Source organism: Petaurus breviceps, unplaced genomic scaffold (genome assembly GCF_028583685.1).
Source record: "Petaurus breviceps papuanus isolate PSGF00001 unplaced genomic scaffold, PetGlider_PUasm1.0 90760, whole genome shotgun sequence".
Lineage (NCBI taxonomy): Eukaryota > Metazoa > Chordata > Mammalia > Diprotodontia > Petauridae > Petaurus > Petaurus breviceps.
In genome coordinates this window covers 194,828-210,709 of record NW_027187338.1, presented here as the reverse complement: position 1 = coordinate 210,709, position 15,882 = coordinate 194,828, and the positions used below count along the sequence as shown (strand labels likewise).

The window sequence follows — 15,882 nt, the reverse complement described above, 5'->3', positions numbered from 1 at the left end:
TCACATTGGCCAGAACAGGTGCCTGGTTCTGTAAGGAAGTGATCTGACTTTGTCTCTTTTCTCCTTTGTCCCTGCCCTCCACCTGTCTTTCTTTCCCTTACCTTCCCTCCAGGCGGCGACCCAAAGTCCCATTTAATGGCTATGCTGGCCATGAAAACACCAATGTCCGGGCCACCTTTGAAAACCCCATGTATGACCGCAACCTCCAGCCTGCAGACATCATGGCTCCTGAGGCCGAGTTCACAGTCAGCACAGTGTGCACAGCTGTATAGCAGGCACTGTGCTGCTGCTGTTGCCAAGGAGAGCGCCATCTTCGGCAGCTGGTGAGGGGGCAATGGGGGCGGAAGAGAACTCTCAGCCCCCCTCAGGAGGCTTTGTAATAACTTCCTTCTCACGCACACATGAACACACTCATGAACAATTTTAAATGGACAGTACCTCTCATCCAGAGGTACAGAACTTATGTCCAGATGCACACAATTTTTTTTATTCCAACTGTAGTACTTTATAATTGTTCCTATCCAGTTTCCCTTGTTATAATTAATACCTCATTCTAGCCTCTTGAGATCTTTCTGTATCCCAGTTGTAATACAATTTGTTAGCTGTCCTTTCCAGCTTTAAGTCATCCGTGAATATTGTAAATATAACACCTGTGCCTTAATCCACCATTACTGATATCTGAGAATGTCTAGTAGAAACCACCCACCTTAAGCTAACATGTAATAATGACTATTCTGCGGTTCTGGGCATGTAACTATTATTTATTCCGTTTTTTTCATCTTGTCTATAAGGATAAGAGATTCAGAAATGTAGCTGCTCTCTTATTTCTTCTCTGCAAAAGTCAGGCATCAACTTCAGCCTTGAGTAGAAGGGCATAGTCTCTGTCTATACCTGGTCCATAATTGCAAACATGTTGAACTGAATCTTAATTAGAGAACAAATACTCAGTACTTAATTAGAGCAATAATGATCAGTTCTTTTCATCAGGGTCCAACTTGTTCTGCCTCATACCCTTTCTGTTTTGGCTTCCTAAAAAACTTGTTTTCTTCTGTTTGTTTTGTCTTGTCCTTATCCTCAGACTGCAAGGGAAAGGCCGTGGATTCACTAAATCCACCAAGCCCCAAGGCAAGCAGATCTACTCTCAGGATTTTTCTTTTTAATCTTCTGTTACCTATCCCTTTATCAACAAAAGCTCTATAGCATTCTTTGAATTTACCAGCATCTCTCCCTATCTCCCAAGACAATATCCCTTTCTTTGTTCATTCACTTTCTTAGTTCCCAAAGCAACCATGATCATTATCAGGGAAGGGAGAAAAACGCTACAGATGTTTCTGACTTCTTAGGCAATACAGACTATCCTTACCCCTTCTTTCTTATGACTATGCTTCAGATTTTGAAGGCCATAATCTTGCTTCCTATATTTTTTTCTATTCCAAGCTAAACATCTCTATTTCCTTTACTTCCCCTTACAAAACACAGTTCTCAGCCTCCTCACCATCCAATTTGTCCTCTGTTTGTGTTCCAGTTTTTCAGTGTTCTTACTAAAATGTTAAAATGCTCCAGATGTTGTCTGACCACTGCAGAAGAGAGCAGGGCTGTTTCTTTGCATGCTGTGCTTCTTTTAATGCAACTTCCAAAGGAAAAAAAAAATAGTATGATTCTCTTTGTTATAGGTACAAATCTGCCAGAAAATAAATTTTTTTTTAATAGGAACAGAAATTTATTCTCTTCCCCGGGTGAAGAGGGCGGTCTTCCCTATGACCTATCATGAGGAAGAGGCATTTTACAAAAGGCAGAACAAGAATTTATACCCTAATGGGATCCCTTCTCCCATTGGTTGGAGGGTGGGGGTGGGGTGGGCTCAGCATGAAAATCTTCCCCAATGGTAAACAACAGAGGAACCCACCAAGGAGGCTGATTGACAGCAAGGGAAAAGGAGGAGGGGCCTGAAGAGGCGGGAAATCTGAAAGCCTCCTGGAAGGGCTTGCTGCTGATTAATAGCAGAGGAGTGCGGGAAGGGAGAGGGAAGTTCTGAGAAGTTTTCACTCCCTCTCTCCCCTACCGCAATCTCCCCTTTCTCTTCAGTCTATGAAAACTTCTCACTTGATTGCTCATCTTCCCAAAATGGGGTGTACAGGAAAGAAACAATCCTAGTAAAGGCCAGGTCCGGACTCTTGGGAAAGCTGTCTGCATCTGATGTCGTCTTCTTCAGATCCCTTGGCTCAGGAGGGGTGATCCTCAGATGCCTAGAGTTCATACATAGAATACGTACAAGCTGGCACAGCCAGCCAGACCTGACAAGAGTTCTAACACCAAAGGTACATATAAAGGTCCAGATTTCCAGTTGTGCAAGACTAGGTCTAAACAGTATAAACAAATAGTTCGGTTTTTATTAGCCACACAGGGCTAGGCTCAAGCAATAAAATAAGATTTTCTCACAGTTTTACAAAATGATATGATTACATTAAGGCAGGTACACAATTACATGTTACCAAGATAAGCAAGAAAACTTAAACACAAATTATACAAGAATCATTATTAACATACAATTCCTTGTATCCCAGAGACCTGTTTCATTTAAACAACACTTTTGAATCCCGGATGCCTCTATAGTTACAAAATTTAAAAAGGGAATTCTGCTTCTCCAGTTCAAATATAGGGGTTACCCAATAATTCTGATTTAATATAAATTAGCACAATCACTTAAGATTAGTTTCATATTTTGAAATATCAGAGAATTTTCAGTTTATTTATTCTTTGTTATTTCCACCTTTCTTTAATCCTGTACCTGGTATAGGAATCTTTTAAAATACGAAAATATTTTCTTAAAAAAAAATGATTTCATCTGCTCTTTGTGAAATTATCGGACAGATGCTTTAATAAAGTAACATTAGTTTTACCCTTACCTCCATCTTATACGGCCCTCGTGCTAAAATCCAAACCTCAGATCTTATTCTCAAACATGCTCAAAGCTTAAATTCACATAATAGAAAAATTTTTTAAAAGCCAATTTTTATACATCTGCATTTAACTCTAGAGGAGTCATATAAATGTGGTACTGTTGCTCTCCTCAAACTTTACTATCCTGGTCAATTAGGCATCTATTTCATTACATTTCGCCTTATTACTAATCATCTCCTTCTTTGAAGGATGTTATCTCTATATTTTTTCATTTATTTGTCCCTGAATATTACTTCTTAGTGAATTTGCTATAGAAGAAAAAGAGGGACAATGTCATAAACCTTGTCAGAAGGAAAGCTTCCTTAGCTCTGTTTGATTCCAGGCATGAGTCATTTCTGGTAGTCATTCAGATAGCCACCAGGTGCTGAAAGCAGGACTCAAGTATAAATAGGTGGGGGGTTTCCTTTTCAGAAAGAAAACTTTGCACAATTGGGAAATAAAGTCAGAGAGATCACACCTGGGCAGTGTCCGAGTTTGTCTCCAAACTTTTCCAAGCACAGACATCCACCTTGAGCAGTTTGCATCCTGCAGCCTCTGCCATCCCATTATTGGCTTTTATGACAATGATTCCTGTAATTAAGGCTTAGAATAATAGTAAAATTTACAGTCCCCCAAATTATTAAATATCAAATAAGTATAAACTTGTGTTCTTCAGATAGGGCCATCTAAAATTTGATTGAGCTATTAGTTACAAAATCAAATTACAAATCTTTCTGCCTTCCCAAAACTTCCTCATGCTCTCTCAATATACTTAACCATCTAAAATTAATATCAACTATCTGGAAACAGGAGGGGCTTGAATAATCCCCATTTGTCCCCAAACCTTCTTATCTTTCCAAATCCCTCAAACCTATTATCCAGTTTATTCAGCTTTCCTTTACAGACTTAACCATAAAATAAGATATCTTCAGGAATCTAAATCTTTTACTTATACATTCAATTACAAATGTTAAGTTTGCTTATGCCATGCAATATCCAAAAATTCAGATTAAAACAGCAAGATCTCTTCTGCTTTACAACTTATTGCTTTAGTTTAACAATAATTCAATTGAAAACTTTATAAGACTTTCAGAAATTATCACACAAGATCTTTCAAAACATCTTTTCTAAAATTATCTTTTTTTTTCATTTTTCAAGAGCTTTATTAATTTTTGATTTACATCATTTATTTCCGCCAGATTTTGAGTAACACATTTCTCCCCATTTTTCCCCTACCCACCGCCCCAAAATAGCAGTCCCACAGTATATTCCCTCCTCCAGTCTGCTCTCTCCCATATCTTCTCTCATACTCCCTTTGACTTTTCCAGTAGGGCATGGTGGATCTCTATGCCCCAGTGCCTGTATATCTTATTTCCCAATTACATGTAAAATAGTATAGTATACATACACACACACACGTGTGTATATATATATATATACACACACATATAAATATATACATATATATATATATATATATGTTTAAACATTTGATTTTAAAACTTTGAATTCCAGATTCATTCCTGTCCTCCCTCATCACCTGCCCTTACTGGAAAGATAAACAGTTCAGTATAGGTTGTACATGTGTAGCTTATGTAAAACATTAACATAGTTGATATATTGTAAAAGACTCTCCTATCTCACCTCCCACTAGTTCTATCCTCTACTTTGATCCTGTCCCTTTTCAAAAGTGGGTGCTTCCAACTTCCCTCCCCTCAAGCCTGCCCTCCCTTCTATCATCCCCCCTCTCATTCCCTTCCCCCCCCTACTATCCTGTAGGGTAAGATACCCTATTTAGTGTGTATTTCATTCCCTCCCCGAGCCAAATTCATTGAGAATAAGGTTGACCCATTCCCTTTTGCCTTCCTATTCTTCCCCTCCATTGTAACCATTTTCCCTTGCCTCTTCTATATGAGATAGTTTACCCCCATTCTGTCTCTCCCCATCTCCTCTCATTATATTGCTCTCTCACCTCTTAATTTCACCTTTTAAGTATCATCCCTTCCTCTTAAATTGGTCCTGTGCCCTCTATGTATACCTGTATACACACATTTACATATGTATTCATACACCAGTATATATTCCCTTCAACTGTTTTCATACTGAGAAAAGTTTCATCAGTTACAATTATTGTTTTTCCATGTAAGAATGTTAATAGTTCCACTTTGATCAATGGCTTATGATTTCTTTTTCCTGTTTACCTTCTCAAGCTTCTCTTGCTTCTTGTATCTGAATGTCAAATTTTCTATTCAACTCTGGTTTTTCATCAAGAATGCTTGAAAGTCCTCTATTCCACGGAATGACCATATTTTCCCCTGAAACACGATACTCAGTTTTGCTGGGTAGGTGATTCTTTGTTTTAATCCCAGCTCCTTTGTCCTCTGGAATATTATATTCCAAGCCCTTCAATACCTCATTGTAGAAGCTGCCAGATCCTGGGTTATCCTGATTGTGTTTCTACAATATTCAAATTGTTTCTTCCTGGCTGCTTCTCTCCTTGATCTGGGAATTTCGGAACCTAGCTGTAATATTCCTAAGAGTTTTCTTTTTGGGATCTTTTTCAGGAGGTGATTGGTGGATTCTTTCAAGCTCTATTTTCCCTTCTGGTTCTAAATCATCAGGGCAGTTTTCCTTGAGAATTTCTTGGAGCATGATTTCTAGGTTCTTTCTTTGATCATGGCTTTCAGGTAGTCCAATAATTTTTAAATTATCTCTCCGGGATCTATTTTCCAGGTCAGTGGTTTTTCCAAAGAGATATTTCACATTGCCTTCTATCCTTTCATTTGTTTGGATCTATTTAATAGCATCTTGATTTCTCATAAAGTCATTAGCTTCCATTTGCATCAATCTAATTCTGAAGGAATTATTCTCTTCAGTGAGTTTTTTAGATTCTTTTTCCATCTGGCAAATTTGGCTTTTTAAGGCATTCTTCTCCTCATTGCCTTTTTGAGCCTCTTTTGCCATTTGAGTTAGTCTGTTTTTTAAGGTGTTATTTTCCTCAATCAGGCTGTTGACTCTCATTTTGTAATTTTCTTGCATTGTTCTCATTTCTCTTCCCAATTTTTCCTGCACTTCTCTTATTTGCTTCTTAAGGTCCTCTGTGGCCTGTAACCAGCTCATATTTTCCTTTGATGTTTTTGTTGCAGGAGTTCTGACTTGGCTGTCTTCCTCCTGTTCCATGCCTTGATCCTTTTTGTCCCCAAAATAAGAATCTAATGTTGGTTTCTTTTGTTTGCTTTGTTTCCTTTGCCTGGGCATGTAGCCACTCAGTTACTTGACTTTTGGGCTTTTTGCCACAGTAGAACTCTGCTACCAGACAGGAGAGCTTCCGTCCCAAATGCTGGGGTTTTCTCAGCTGCCGGAGGTATTAGTTGGGAGCCCTTGCTGAAGCCTCCACATGCTCTGGCAAGCTGGACGCACACCCCAGGACCTCCACCCTAGACCGCAATCCAGATCCAAGCAGGTTAAAGCAAGAGCGATTACCTCTCAGACAGGTTGCTTGGTCCCCCTACACTCTGCATGCCAGGAGCTGAACCTGCCACGTGGCAGTTGCGGCTGCACCACAGGGGCTTCTCACCCTGGGGGCAAAAGCTGAGGCACTCCCAACTACTGGGTCCCAAAGTCCATACTGCACTGACCTCTCACTTTGTCCTTTGCATCTGTGTGTTGATAAATCTGGAAATGACCACAGCTGCTGGAAACGACCACAGCCGGCAGCTGGTCAGGCCTGCCCTGGGGTTAAAACCCCTCAGATTATAGGAGAAATGTCTCCTTTCGTCCTGGTGGAGCTCACTAGATGGTGCCCTCATCCCAGAGTCAAGTCAATCCATAATTTTAACCAGAGGCCATCACTGTGACCCCCAGGTTTTAATCTTATAATTAAAACTTCATGAATTAGTGACCCAGAAGGGTTATCTAGAGTCAGCTTACCTCGAGCCATTCATGGGTGGTTTTTATAACTGTTCTCTCCTCGACCTGGGGGGCCATTGGTGACACCGCCCCTTTCCGTTCCTGTTCCCATCTAAAGAACACATCTCCCTTCCAGATTCAGCCCATTTAGAGCAGTCATTCCCCACCTAGTCTGGAGACCACTAGAAAAAAATCTCTGATGGGTGCCTGTCTCTCCATCAAAGTGGGGAGGAAGATGCTTGCAAGTGGGAAAATCATGGCCGAGCTCTCAGCTGTTTGTGATGAAAAATCTCATCCAAAATTTAATCAAACATGGAGATGTCTTAGGATAGGAACAGGGATTTATTCTCTTCCCCATGACCTATCATGAGGAAGAGGCCCAGAAAATATTTTTAAAAAATTAATTTATCATTATTCCAATGCCCTCAGATAAGATATTGTGAAGTAAAATTTATAAGAATCTTAAACAAAGAAAATGTTACCACATAGTTACGCAGATTAGGACTGATGTTCTTTTTCTTCTAATAGAACAATAATTACTAAATCTTTTGAGAATACCTTTGCCGAATCATTGTCTTAAAACCTCTCAATTCCTCTGACCATTCTTCTCAAGGGTTTTCTCCTAACAGGTTACTTGTGACTCACAGTAATCAAAAGGATTTCTCTCTGATCAAATATCCTAGTCCTGTGGAAAATAGGGAAAAGAGAGGAGACTAGATCATAGAATCTTAACTCTCATCCCTTCAGGGGATCTTAACTAGACTTGAGATGATTCTTATTCTAAATTTGGTTGTTATTTGTTGTTAGGGCAGCTAGGTGGCACAGTGGACAGAGTGCCAATTTATTTTTCTTCTCTTATTGCTAAAGTTGACATTTCTAGTACAATACTGAGTAAGAGTGGTGATGATGAACATCCTTCTTTCACCCCTGATCTTATAGGGAGTGCTTCTAGCTTATCCCCATTACAGATAATGCTTGCTGATGGCTTTAGATAGATACTATTTATCATTTTAAGGAAAATTCCATTTATTCCTATACTCTCTAATGTTTATTATGGGAATGGGTGCTACATTTTGTCAAAACCTTTTTCTGCATCTATTAAGATAATCATATTATTTCTGTTAGTTTTATTATTGCTCTGGTCAGTTATGGTGATAGTTTTCCTAATATTGAACCAGCCCTGCATTCCTGGTATAAATTCCACCTGGTCATAGTATACTATCCTCATGATAAATTGCTGTAAATTTTATTTAAAAATTTTGCATCAATATCCATTAGGGAAATTAGTCTATACTTTTCTTTCTCTGTTTTGGTTCTTCCTGGTTTAGGTATCAGCATCATATTTTTGTCACAAAAATAATTTGGTAGGACTCATCTTTATGAGTTCAAATCTGACCTCAGACACTTTTTTTTCTGTGTGACCCTGGGTAAGTCACTTAACCCTGTTTGCTTCAGTTCTTCATCTGTAAAATGAGCTGGGGAAGAAAATGGCAAACCACTCCAGCATAATGAATGAGAATGTAGCTAAGGTAGCAGTAGCTTAGGCCTGGAATATACTGAGTGATGTAGTGACTAGAAGTCACATTAAGGATGAAGAGTAATGTTAGAGGTAGTAAGGCATAGGGAGAGATGGGTTGATTAAAAGATCACCATAGGATATAGGAATTTCAAAATTCTTGATGAGATAGAGAAAAAAAGAAAAGAAAAAGGAGTTATATACTCCACTTTCTTTGTGTCTTCAGCTATTATCCTATTAAACTAAACAGTGAGTTTATCTCTACCTTTTTTCTTTTTGCTATCAAAATATCTTTTTTAAAGCTTCTTTTGCCTTTAGCACATTTCCAAGATGAACTTGGGCTCTGGTTTTTCTGATACTGTTCTTGCAGGAAGTACCATTATCTTGTGTTCATTGTCATTTACCTGTCCTTCTATTATATATCTCCTTATATAGACTTCCTCCAAGAGCTCCTTATGGAGATTTATCAGCCTCCTTAGACATTTACCCCCTTCTTTAAATTGTAGGCTTTTCTTATTGTTATCTTTTTTCCTCCAAATCTTGTGGTTCCAACATACCTTTCATCCATTGTTTAGCTGGTTTCCTTTACAAAACAAAAGCATTATCACTTCTTGCCCCCACAGAACCCTCTGAACTGTCATCAATGAATTTTAGCACTTTAGCACATAGAAACCCAATAATGGGCAGAATATCTGCAATCAATTATATATAAATCTTCTTTGTTAATGAACACAGAATTTCATGAAGGTTATTTATAGTGTTATAATGACAAATAAGAAGTCTACAATGATAAATACGTGTTTTTAACCATTCATTTTACAGTCTTCTTATGAGGAAAGCACTTGGTAAACCTTAAAGCATTGTAGAAACATTTTGCTCTTAGACTGTATTGATAAAATAAGCAAGTACTAAACTGTTGTTTAATTACTTTTCAGTAGTATCTGACTTTTCATGACCCCATTTGGGATTTTCTTGGCAAAGGTACTGTAGTGGTTTACCATTTCCTTCCCTAGCTTATTTTATGGATGAAGAAACTGAGGCAAATACAGTTAAGTGACTTACCTAGGATCACACATCTAGTAAGTGTCTGAGGCAGAATTTGAACTCAGGAAGAGGAGACTTCTTGACTTCAGGCACTGTGCCACCTAGATTTCCTAAGTTGTAAATACAAATCACATAAAATGAGTTTAGGTAGAACAAACATCCTCATGGCTTCGTGGAGGAAATAATGGCTATATATTTTCAAGCACGATGAGGCTAGAGACCAGGACCTAGCCTTAAAACAAGGTGGGGAGAGAAAGGAAGCCAGAGGAAAGAGACTGAATTAGAAAAAATAAAAACTTTAAATTATATGTTGTAAATATTCACCCTTTCCCATTTTATGGTCATAGATTCAGCTTTGACAACTAGGATGCCAAACCTACCCCAGAGAGTATAAAATCCTTTACAATTTTATGCCCTGAATTTTTTCTGACTGGGTGTGGCTACAAAGCAATATTCAAAGTACCCATGGTGACTGTAAATATGCTGGCATAGTTCTTAATCACAAAATATAACAGACTCTCCATACAAAATACAGAAGCAAAACATTTATTCAGACACCAGAAAACCAAATTCCAAAACCAGAAAGCTGAATCCATCATAGTAGCAAAGAAGTTAATACCCTATAACACCACTGAGAGCCTCAGCATCCTTTAGCATTCCTATAAACCAACATTTACTCACAAGCCTAACTGTGCTTTTCTGCCATCCTCTCTCTCCCACCCTCTATCTGCTCTGATTCCCAGTTTCCTGTGGGCTCTGCTCCACCTTTCAGCAGACTCCTCTACCACAGGCTCCATGTGGTTACATTCAGCCTATTAGGGGGCAGGGAAGATCTTTGAAACAAGGAAGGTCTTCAGATTCCCTTAGGTTTATAAAGGGGAAGGGAAGATCTTCAAATTGCATTATCATTACACTGGGCTCAGTTTAGGGATTCCCAGCACACAAATTCTACCATCATCTTCCTGGCTTATCAGCAGAAAAAAACACTTCTCGTTGGATTTTTAAAAAAGAATGGTTTACTAAATAGAACTGGACAAAAGGGAAACAAGAGAGAGCAGGAAAAAAATTTAAGAACTTAAGTTCCAAATGAATATTTTTTTCTTTCTTTTTAAAACTGTTTTCAACATTCATTGTTATAAGATTTTGAGTTCCAAATTTTTCTCACTCCTTCCTATCCCCCCTCCACTCCATCTCCCCTCCCCAAGATGGAAGAAATCTAATATAGGCTATCCATGTACAATCATTTTAAACATATTTCCACATTTGTCATGTTGTGAAAGAAGAATAAGAACAAAAGGAAAAAAAAACAAAAAAAAAAAGTGAATTTGTGTGCTTCAAGCTGTGTTCAGACTCCAGAGTTCTTTCTCTGAATGTGGATAGCATTTTCCATTGTGAGTCTTTTGGAATTGTCTTGGATCATTGTATTGCTGAGAAGAGCCAAGTATATCATAGTTTATCACTGCACAATGTTACTGTTATTGTGTACAATGTTCCCCTGGTTGATATAAACCTAGTAATGGTACTGCTGGATTAAAAGGTATGCACAGTTTTATAACCTTTTGGGCATAGTTCCAATTGCTCTCTAGAATGGTTAGATCAGTTCACAACTCCATGAGCAATACATTAGTGTTCCATTTTCCCCACATTTTCTCCAGCATTTATCATTTTTCTTTTCTTTGACATTAGCTAGTCTTATGGGTGTGAGATGATACCTCAGAGTTGTTTTAATTTGCCTTTCTCTAATCAATAGTGATTTAGAGCATTTTTTCATATGACTACAGATAGCCTCAATTTCTTCATCTGAAAACTGCCTGTTCATATTCTTTGACCATCTATCAATTGGGTAATGACTCATATCCTTATAAATTTGACACAATCTATATATTTGAGAAATGAGAACTTTAGGGGGGTTGTAGTAAAGATGGTGGAGTAGAAACGAGACTTCTGGGCGGCTCTGGCTCCCACCACCTCCAATTCATGTAAAAAATGACTCTAGACAAGCTTTGGAGCTACAGAACCCACAAAATGACAGAAGACTGTCCAGCAGGCTGCCAGAAAGGGGCCAGCTCAGCACTCTGGGAGCTGAGCCCAGCCCCTTGTGAGCCTGAGGTTTTAGCCTCAGGGCGGGCCTGACCAGCCTTCAGCTGGAGGGACCTCAGATCACTAGCAGCTGTGGTGGTTTCCAGAATTATCAACACATAGATGCTAAGGACAAAGTGAGAGGTCAGTGCAGTGTGGACTTTGGGATCCAGTAGTTTGGGAGTGTACTTGGGCCTTTACCCCCTGGAGGGAGAAGCCACTGAGGCTCTGTGGCCATGCAGCCGCTGCCATGTGGTGGCCTCAGCTCCTGGCTTGCAGATTGTAAGGGGACCAAGAAATCAGTCTGAGGACTAATTGCTTTTGCTTTAAACTGCTTGGATCTGGATTGTGGTCTAAGGTAGAGGTCCTGCAGTACGTGACCAGCTTTCCAGAGCATGTGGAGGCTCAGAGAGGGCACCCAACTAACAGTTCCAGCAGCTGTGAAAACCCCAGACATTAGGACAAAGCTCCCCTGTCTGGTAGCAGAGTCCTACTGTGGCAAAATGCTCAAAAGTCAAGTGATTGAGTGGCAACATGAGCAAGCAACGGAAGCAAAGCAAGCAGAGCAATCCAACTTTACACTCCTATTTTGGGGACAAAAGGATCAAAGCATGGAACAGGAGGAAGACAGCCAAGTCAGAACTCCTTCACCAAAAGCTTCCAAGAAAAATATGAGCTGGTTATAGGCCATAGAGGACGTTAAGAAGGATTTTGAAAACCAAATAAGAGAAGTGGAGGAAAAATTGGGAAGAGAAATAAGAATGATGCAAAAAAATTATGAAATGAGATTCAACAACCTGACTGAAGAAAATAACACCTTAAAAAATAGACTAACTCAAATGGCAAAAGAGGCTCAAAAAGGCAGTGAGGAGAAGAATGCCTTAAAAAGTCGAATTTGCCAGAGGGAAAAAGAATCTCAAAAGCTCACTAAAGAGAATCATTCCTTCAGAATTAGATTGGAGCAAATGGAAGGTAGTGACCTTATGAGAAATCAAGATACTATTAAACAGATCCAAACAAATGAAAAAATGGAAGGTAATGTGAAATATTTCATTGAAAAAACCAGTGACCTGGAAAATAGGTCCAGGAGAGATAATTTAAAAATTATTGGACTACCTGAAAGCCAAAATCTAAAAAAGGACCTAGAAATCATCCATCAAGAAATTCTCAAGGAAAATTGCCCTGATGTTTTCGAACCAGAGGGCAAAATAGAGGTTGAAAGGATGCACCGATCACCTCCTGTAAAAGATCCCAAAAAGAAAACTCCGAGGAGAAATGAGACGTTTATCAAAAACACTGACTATAAAAGTTTATTCCCCAGCTTTCTGCTTTCCTTCTAATCTTTGTTGCACTAGTTTTATCTATGCAAAAACTTTTTAATGTAATCAAAATTATCCATTTTGGATTTCATAATGTTATCTATCTCTTTTTTGCCATAAATTCTTTCCTTCTCCATAAATCTAACACCTAAATTATTCTTTGCTCTTATGATTTGCTTATAGTATCACCCTTTATATCTAAATCACGTACCCATTTTGAGCTTATGTTGGTATATGATGTGAGGTTTTCATCTATATGTAATTTCTACCATACTGTTTTCCAGTTTTCTCAGCAGTTTTTGTTAGATAGTTCTTATCACATAAGTTGGAGTCTTTGAGTAGATTACTATAGTCATTCATTTCTGTGTCTTTTGTACCTAACCTATTCCACTGATCCACCATTCTATTTCTTAGCCAATACCAAATTGTTTTGATGATTGCCTTTATGATATAGTTTTAGATATCATACAGCTTGGCCACTTTCTTTTGCATTTTTCTTTTCATTTTCTTCTTGTTTCTTTTCATTTTTATTTCTTTTCTTGATATTCTTGACCATTTCTTCCTCCAAATGACTTTTGTTGATATTCTTTCTAACTCTTTCAATTAATTTTTAGTAGTTTGATTGTATGGCACTAAAAAGTAAATTTATTTTGGTAGAATTGTCATTTTTATTATATTGGCTTGGCCTACACCTGAGCAATGGACATTTTTCCAGTTATTTAGATCTGACTTTATTTGTGTGAAAAGTCTTTATATTCACAAGAGTATACTCTGTGTTCACAAACACAGAAGTAATTGTGTTCATATAATTCCTGGGTTTGTCTTGGCAAATAGACTCCCAAATATTTTATGTTGCCTACAATTATTTTAAATAGAATTTCCCTTTCTATCTCTTGTTGCTGGGCTTTGTTGTAATATGTAGAAAGGCTGATCATTTATATGGGTTTATTTTATATCCTGCAACTTTGCTAAAGTTGTTAATAATTTCAAGTAATTTTGTAGTTGATTCTCTAGGATTCTGTAACTATATCATTATGTCACCTATAAAGAATGATAGTTTTGTTTCCTCATTGCCTATTCTAATTACTTCAATTTCTTTTTTTTCTCTTATTGCTAAAGCTAACATTTCTAATATAATATTGAATAACAGTGGTGATAATGAGCATCCTTATTTCACTTCTGATCTTATTGGGAATGCTTCTAGATTATCCCCATTACAGATAATGCTTGCTGATGGTTTTAGAAAGACACTACTTTTCATTTCAGATACTACTTATTTATTCCTGCATGCTCTCTAGTTTTTTTCAATAAGAATGGGTGTTGTATTTTTGTCAAAAGCCTTTTCTGCATCTATTAAGATAATCATATGATTTTTTGTTATTGATATGGTCAATTATGCTGATAGTTTTTCTAATATTGGACCAGCCCTGCATTCCTGATATAAATTCCACCTCATCGTAGTGTATTATCCTCATAATAAATTACTTTAATCTCTTTGCTAATATTTTATTTAAAATTTTGCATCAATATTCATCAGGGAAATTGGTCTTTAATTTTCTTTCTCTGTTTTGGCTCTTTCTGGTGTAGGTATTAGCATCATATCTGTGTCATAAGAGGAATTTTGTAGGACTCTTTCTTTGCTTATTTTCCCAATAGTTTATGTTATATTGGGATTCATTTTTCCTTAAATGTTTGATAGAATTCACTTATAAATCCTTCTAGCCTTGGAGATTTTTCTTAGAAAGTTAATTGGTGATTTCTTCAATTTCTTTTTCTAAAATAGGGTTATTGGGGGGGTGGAGCCAATATGATGGCATAAAAGCAGGAACTTGCTGGAGTTCCTGCTCCAACCACCTCCAATACCTGCAATATAATGACTCTAAACAAATTGTAGAACTACAGAACCCACAAAGTGACAGAGAGAAACAAATCTTCCACTGAAAGCAGCCTGACAGGCCAACAGAAAGGGTCTGTTGCACCAGGCTAGGAGCCCAGCAAAGCCCTGTGTGAGCCAGGCAGATCCAGACCCAGGGAGGCCCTGACCCGAGGCACAGACTGGTTGGAGAAGACTTCAGGAGAGTCAATAACCAGCAGCTGTGGTGGTTTCCAGACTTTTCATCACATAAATGCCAAAGAGAAAGTAAACAGGTCAGTAGGGAACCTCTAGGAACCAGGTGTTGGAAGAACACAGTCCAGTCCCTGCCCTCAGGGCAAGAGGTGGCTGTGGAGTGGCAGCTGTGACTGCTGCCATGTGGCTGCCTCTGGAGTTCGTAAACTGCAGATCATAGGGGGACCAAGCAACCATTCAGAGGCTAATTGCTCTTGCTTTGACCTGCTTGGATCTGGGTTGCAGTCTTGGGTGGTAGTCCTGGGGTGAGGGACGCCAGTGTGCCAGAGCTTGTGGTGGCTGTAGAGAGGGCACCCTCCTCATAGTTCTGACAACAGCTCTGACAACTGCAACAACCCCAGTTACTTGGGACACAGATCTCTCCACTCTGGAAGCAGAGTTCTACTGTGGCAAAGAGCTCAAAAGTCTAGTAATTGGCTGGCAAATGAGCAAATAGAGGAAGCGCAATCAGACCATAGAATCCCTTTTTTGGGAACAAAGCAGATCAAAACATAGAACCAGAAGAAGACAATAAAGTCAAAACTCCTGCATCAAAAGCTTCCAAGAAAAATATGAACATATTACAGGCCATGGAGGAGCTCAAGAAGGATTTTGAAAATCAAGTAAGAGAAGTGGAGGATAAATTGGGAAGAGAAATGAGAATGATGTAAGAAAATCATGAAAAGCAAGTCAACAGCCTGACTGAAGAAAATAACACCTTAAAAATAGTCTAGGGGGTGGCTAGGTGGCACAGTGAGTAAGAGCTCTGGCCCTGGAGTCAGGAGACCCGGGATCAGTTCCAGCCTCAGATACTTAACACCCACACAAAATAACTGGCTGTGTAACCTTGGGCAAGTTACTTAGCGCCGATTGCTTTAAAAAAAAATAGTCTAATTCAAATGGCAACAGAGACCCAAAAAGCCAATGAGAAGAAGAATGCCTTGAAAAGCTGAATTTTCCAGATGAAA

The 15,882-nt window shown here is 38.5% G+C and overlaps 2 protein-coding genes across 2 annotated transcripts in view; both read left to right on the top strand.

The window, feature by feature from the left end:
• The window catches only part of LOC138146178 (NACHT, LRR and PYD domains-containing protein 10-like), a 294,893-nt gene that overhangs the window by 220,560 nt on the left and 58,451 nt on the right, over window positions 1-15,882 (top strand). The gene's annotated exons all lie outside the window — the stretch shown is intronic.
• CSMD2 (CUB and Sushi multiple domains 2) overlaps window positions 1-15,882 on the top strand; it is a 1,071,431-nt gene that overhangs the window by 1,044,733 nt on the left and 10,816 nt on the right. Inside the window, exon 70 of the mRNA XM_069067881.1 lies at window positions 113-323. Within this exon, the coding sequence (XP_068923982.1) occupies window positions 113-272 (160 nt within the window). The 3' untranslated portion in view covers window positions 273-323. The remainder of the gene's footprint in view (window positions 1-112; window positions 324-15,882) is intronic.